This window comes from Bos grunniens, chromosome 24, assembly GCF_055505025.1.
Source record: "Bos grunniens cultivar Pamir isolate PY7600 chromosome 24, Bosgru_T2T1.0, whole genome shotgun sequence".
Taxonomy (NCBI): Eukaryota; Metazoa; Chordata; class Mammalia; order Artiodactyla; family Bovidae; genus Bos; species Bos grunniens.
This window is the reverse complement of record NC_141188.1, coordinates 21,411,739-21,418,132: the sequence shown is the minus strand read 5'-3', so window position 1 is coordinate 21,418,132 and position 6,394 is coordinate 21,411,739. Positions and strand designations below refer to the sequence as shown.

At 46.7% G+C, this 6,394-nt stretch overlaps 1 protein-coding gene across 50 annotated transcripts in view; it reads right to left on the bottom strand.

The window, feature by feature from the left end:
- Window positions 1-280: 280 nt before the first annotated feature.
- Window positions 281-6,394, bottom strand: part of CELF4 (CUGBP Elav-like family member 4) — a 314,667-nt gene continuing 308,553 nt past the window's right edge. For 49 of the 50 annotated variants that reach the window (XM_086372670.1, XM_086372713.1, XM_086372682.1 and 46 more), the window contains one exon: window positions 281-2,473. Coding sequence is in view for 5 of the 50 variants with exons in the window: in XM_086372713.1 (XP_086228839.1) it covers window positions 2,447-2,473 (27 nt within the window). In the remaining 45 variants the exon portion in view is untranslated. Of the gene's footprint in view, window positions 2,474-4,426; window positions 4,510-6,394 lie in introns of those variants that run through there. The other variant, XM_086372671.1, reaches the window with a different exon arrangement.

The following is a 6,394-nucleotide window of genomic DNA, read 5'->3' as shown; positions in this document are numbered from 1 at the left end:
CTCAGAGCACATCCCCCCACCCCAACTCAAGGTGTTCTGGCTTGTCCTCCTTCCTGTTGGGTGTGGGCTCTGTGGCCAGTCCTACAAGGGAACCCAGGAATGGGCATGCGGTGGAGACTTTCAGAGGTACACTCAAGTAAAGAGAGACTTTTCTAGAAGGTCTAGGCAGCAGACTGGCTCCATGGAGGGAAGGATCAAAGCTACTTCCAGTGGGCCAGCCCTAGGGCACACATACTCGGCTGGCCAGACTCCAGGAACCACAGACCACCATGGAAGAGCCTTTTTTTTTTTTTTTTAAACTGTGCTTTATTTAGGGCTAAGCTGGAGAAAGCGTCATCCAATAGTTACAGAAGGTTACAAGGAGCTTTAGGGAGTTGAGTGTGAAAAGAGCAGTTGTACTGAACTGCAGCTGTTTTTTTTTTTTTTTACAACATCTGGACATCCTAAAAAGGAGCCAAGAGAAAGAAAAATAAATTTTTTAAAAATGATAATTAACCAACAAAATAGAAAGAAAGGAAAGACAGAAAGCCTGAGAGGAACCAGATAGATGTTCTAAAGCAAAAAATTAAAAAACATGGTAGGTCCAAGGGCCTCCCCGCCAGGCCTCCAGATGAACCAGAGGTCAGTGAGGAGGGTGTCAAGGCAGAAGGTCAAAGCAAGTCTTCCCAACGGTGCAAATAAATTATAATAAATATGTTATACTTTAAAATATATGTGTTCTTAAATAATTCAGTGTTTTTTTTCTGATTCTGAGTTTTTTTAAGCAATGTCTTTTTTAACTGCTCTAAAGTCATTTACCAAAGATAAATATCGTGCTTTCATTAAATAGTTTTCCTTGTTTTTTTTCTCTATCATTACAATTAAAAGTCCTACAAAATATGCAAATTTATTTACAGAAAAACAGAGCCGGCATCATTTAAACATCCCTGTTTTTCAAAATTCCTTGTAAACAGTTTCAGAAATTCTTCAAAGATTGTTTTTTTTTTTTTTTTTTTCTCTCTCTTGTTAAGGTTTTTGTGTGTGTGTGTGGTGTTTAGTTGTTTTAAGATGAAAGTTCCCAGGTCTCCCTTGCCCGGAAAGTCTCTGGAGCAAGCATGGAAGGCGAGTGAAGCGGAGGTGTCCGGGGCTTGCGCGGAGCGGGCGAGCGCGCGCAGCTCTCGGAGCGAAGCGAGGCGAGGCGAGGGCGGCGGCGGCGGCGGCGGCGGGCCTTCCTGCCAGCGGCGCGGCCTCCACCGGCGGTGGGCAGCCCGAGGCCCACGGTTCTGGGCGGGTCCGGCCTGGCCCTCGGGGTCAACGGCGTCCAACAGCACTCGCGGGGAGAAGGGATTGATGCTCAGTCTAAACTCTACAAAAGTACAGTCCTACAACATCTGGGATTTTAGCAATAACGCTAACTTCTATAGGTTTTTTTTTTTTTCTTTTTTTTTCTTTTTTGCTTTCCTCTAATTTTTCTTCTATTATATAGGTATTTTAAACTTCTCCTTTTTAAAATTCTGTACAACTATTATGATTTTAAGAGGGGGGGGGAAGTTAGAAGCATTTACAGACTTTTCACAACAATTATCTTGCCTTGTCAGCCCCCTTTGTTCCCCTCGTTTTCTCACACTTCACAGTTAAGGAGTTTTTGTATTTTGTTGCTTTCCCCAAACATCCACCGATTTGTTCATCTTAACAGCTCCATCCAGACATATAATACAGAAAACCATAGGAAAGTGTCATAGACTTGAATGAGGGTAATCAAAGCGCCTCTCAAAGTATCAAAGAACTATTACCTTGCTGTTTTAAAAGCATTGAAGCATTATTTTTCCTTTTTTTAATTTTTTTGTTTTTTTTGTTTTTTTTTTTTTTATTTTTTTAATTACATTTTTTTTCATAGAATCGCTCTAAGCTGTTTCAAGAACAGCCGTGAGGCAGAAAGGAGGTTCCCCTCCAGTCCCCCTCTATTTGACCTAGAGCTACACATCTGCAATAAAAAGTTTGGTCCTTTGGTCCCTAAATAGCTAAAGGAATGACAGATAGAGATGCTCAGTGGCGACCTCCCAGCCGCCCCCTGGGGACCAGGCCCCGCCAGCCACACCGCTTGCCCCAGCCTGCCTCAGGCGCCCACGGGCTGGAAAAGCCCCGGGATCGGGAAGCAGCGGCCCTTCCCAGTTCCCAGCCCTGCAGTCTCCCCACCTTGTCTCAAGTTATTTTGTTTGAAAGTTGCCTTGTTTTGTTTTGTTTTTTTCTTCTCATTTTTCTTCATCTTCTTCTTCCCTTTGTCATATACATATTTTTCCCCCAAACACGTGCCCTCTGAACTCCATAGACGCTATACTTTCCTTGAAGAAATGTGACAGTCACAGAGAGTGTCTGGAGTCTTCAGCTTGATTGATATTGGCTGATATGTCAAAGGTGTCATCCAACAGTTCTCATTTATAAATATATAGAGAGAGAGGTTTGTTTTTTAATGTAGCCCGTTCAGCATCCTGCCCTAAAATGAAGAAAATCGGGGCTGATTAAGCCAAGAGAGGAAATGCAAAATACATCCAAACACCAAAAGGAACCTGCCTCGGGGGGTTAGGGTGGGAGCTCTGGGCGGGGATGGCGGGAGAGTGGGAAGAGACCAGTATGAGAATTAGTCATGATCATGATACGTAAAAAAAGAAATTGACTCTTGTATTCAGAGTAAGAACCACTGGGAGGGCTATAGGTGATGGCTGTGGCAGAGAAGAGGGTTTTTGATTTGGGTTCCTCTAGAGTTCTGGATTGGGGGATGGCTAGATCTAAGGGAAGAATTTGTGACTGTGGGGTATGACTTCATCATTAAACTGACCTCTGAGGGATCTAGCCCAGATACAATATGTATACAGAAGCCTAGCAAACAAGATGGCAGAAATCTAGCAGCCCAGCCCGCTCCTCCCCGCGTCCGTGACGTGAATTTTGTAGAACCCTGGCCCAGTTTCCAAGCGAACTGCCTCTTTCCCAAGGTCAGTAACTATTTGCGAGGCTATGTATATATATGTATATCTGGATATATGTGTAGAAGATATTCACCTGCACATATGTGGATATACATGGATATGTGTGTGTGTGTATGCATAGATACACACACACACAGACACACGTAATGTTTTTCTCATACATGCCAGGGAATTTAGAGGAAATTCAGCACTTTGAGGAAGTGGATGGGAGAACCTACAAGAAGTTAGAACGGATTTAATCATCAGTTAAATTAACTCCGACAGTTCTCGATTTTGTTTTGAATGGTGGCTTTTTGGTGTTTTGTTTTGCATTTCAAAGAAAAAAAAATCATGATCTGACTAGAATCAGAAGGAGAATGCTTAACCATTGTGAATTAACAAATGAGACTCGTCTCCATTCTAGCAAGCAGCTTCCACTTATACATGGGGGTGACTGGTTACATCAAGAGAGTTAGAACTGCAAAGCCCCCAGTTGAGGGGACAACGTCATGCGTATATCAATCCATGCTGGCAGGTTTTTCACACTGTTGATTCAACAAACAGCAAACCGTACACAGCAATCTAAACAATTACAACACCAAATAAAATAATAATAAAATTAAAAAACACTTGTCAAGGACCCTTTTTCAGTTGTAAACAAAAAAGTGCATTTTGCTTTTGTCAGTACTGTTTTTTCAAACCAACCAAAAAGCCCGCCCCCAGCCCCAGGTCCCCCACCTCCCCTCCCCACATTTAATTTAGCAGAAGTAGCTACAATACAAACCTTACAATTGTGACCGGGCTCTCTCTCAGAGGCCTCGGGCTTTGAGCTCTAGTTTTTTGGTTTAGAATTTTTTTTTTTTTATCATTCTGTTACTGTAGAGATTTTGTTTTTGTTTTTCCTTTTGAAGTGAGATTTAAAATAGCCTAACTTGAAAAAGACCAGACCTAGGAAAGTGTCAATTGAAAAAGGCCCCCAAATTTCTAGAAAAAAATAAAATCACAATATTTTCAAGTGCAAGTAAATCAACCACGCATAGATACTTTTAAGGTGTTTTCCTTATTTTTAAGAAAAAAAATTAATGGTTTGCACAGTTAAATGATCTCATGTCCGATAATTCGGGAATTCATCTTTATTTTTACTATTTTTTTTTGTTCTTTTTTTTTTCTCTATGTGACATCTAGAGAAGCATAAAAAACGCTGAACAAGAAAAACCAAACAACAGAAAGTAAAACCACTGCAAGCACCAAGAACGAAACGAAAATGAGCACAGCAAAAAAGATTGTGGCAGCACAAAAGTCAAGAAAATGCACGTGTGATCATGACTGGCCAATCATCAACTGATACAACATCCAAGAAAAACGCTCCAATCACAGCACCTCCACGAAACTTGACGGCAATTGTCATGCAACCGATTCTTAGCCTTGTTACATGACGCCATCATGTCACACTGTGAACTTTGAGTTGATTTGAACTTACGGATGGGGGACTGTTTTCTCCACTCTCATGTGATTACGTGAACTTTATTCCTAGCTCAGCGCGAGACTGTGGTGGATTTGACTGGCCCTGGTTGGGTTGTTGGAATTTGATTGAATGACAAAAGAAGAAAAGATTTATATATATATTTATATATGTAGAGAGAGAGAGAGAGAAAGAGAGAGAGGACAAGAGTGTGGGTAAGGGCGGGGAGGAGGAGGAAGGGTGGGAGGGGTCGGGGATTGTGGGGAGCGGGGTGGGGGGCACAGGGAGAGTCGGGTTGAGGGTGAAGACGGGCAAGGAAGAAGTTAAAACAAAATTAAAAGGAAAAATATTTATACAGCACCAGACCACAGCATCAATCTAAAAGCTCGGATGAGAGAATAGCAGTCAAATCATAAGAGAACGGAAAAAAACCCAAAAGGATGGAGGAAGCGGCAGACGAACGACATGGGCACATCAACACACACACGCACACGCACGCACGCACACGCACACACGGTTGTTGATGCAGACAGGTGATACACTGTGAACAACAGCAGAACCTCACACAGGGCCACTACGGGCATCCGTCACGCTCCGGGTAACAGGAGGGAGGGCGCAGGCAGTTTGGCGAGGGGGCCAGAAAAAAAGAAAACAGCCCCTCAAACCACCCTGGCCGGCGAGCAGGTCAGGGGAACGGGCTCTCTGCTTTGACCCCCTCCTTGGTTCTTTCTCCCCCAGGGGCTGAGCGTGCCTCACCTCCCCAGCCTTCCTGGCTGCAGCCTGTGGTCAGCAAGGGGAGCCTGACCGGCTGGCTCCCATTTGCCGGGTGGGTCAGAGGCTGCCTAAGGTGACTGCTGTGTCTGGGGGTCCGTCTGGGAAACACTCAGCTGCCCGGGACGGTCCACACTCACGACAACCCGGCCTCCCACCCTGTCCCGGGCCCGCAGTGGCCACCGTCCCCAGGGAAGGGCTTCCCCGCTAAGAGCACCAAGAGGCTGCGGGAGGCCACGGGCCTGCCCCCTGCCGCCCAGCTTCGGCCCTCGGTCCTCAGAACCTTCAGAAAACGAGCACTCTCAGTTGTGAGATTTAGAGTCCATCACGGCAGTGTTCTCGGAATTCTACAAACACGCCCTGGCACAGCTGATTTCGTGTTTCACGGCTGCCTTACTCACTCTGCTTTGCTCCCAAGGGGGCCCAAAGTGAGGTGGGGTCCTGGCACGTGAAGCCTTTGGGAGGCTTCAAAGCTCTGACCCAGGAAAGGGTCATGGGGGAGGCTAGGGCACCCTGGAGGGTAAGTCGCAGGGAAAAGGAGAGTCCACTGGAGAGGGGCAGCTATGGGCCTGGCTCCCTACCGGTCCCTGCGGCTGTCACCCTGCTCCTCTGCTTCTCCCCTACCCCTGCCTCCCCCTTCTTGGCTCCTTCACACCCTACATCCCCCCACATACAGCTTTCTAGACTGACCCTTCTCACTGTCTTCTTTACTGATGGAGCCCTAACTGGTGCAGGCTGAGATCCCCCTCTCGGAAGCACCATCCAGTTATTCCAATTTGAGTTGTCTTGAACACGCTTCATTCACCATTTGGGGTCCTCTGCCCCCACCCAGGGCCCTGGGGGTCCCCAGCCCCACCCCCTCCTCCTGGTTACCCCTGAGCTTGCCCCTCAGTCCCTGGTCACCTGCAGCACCCCGGCCTGTGCCAAGCCTATGCACCAGGCTGGTCTCCAATGTCCCCGGCTTCTACCCACAGTGGCTCCTGCTCTCAGCTTTGGGTTTTCCCTCAGGCCGTGTGGAAGGGAAGCCTGAGACTGTGACGTGTCACTGCAGATAAGATACAACATAGCTGAGAGGTGACGATTCGAAGCCTAAATCTGGCCCCCGGCTCTGCCTTCTCTGAGGAGCCTGGGCCTCTCTACCTGCACAGAGCCCGGCCCTGCCTGCCGTCCGGCTGTTCCTGCAGCAGATTCCCTCCCTGAGACCAGGGCCCACCAAGGC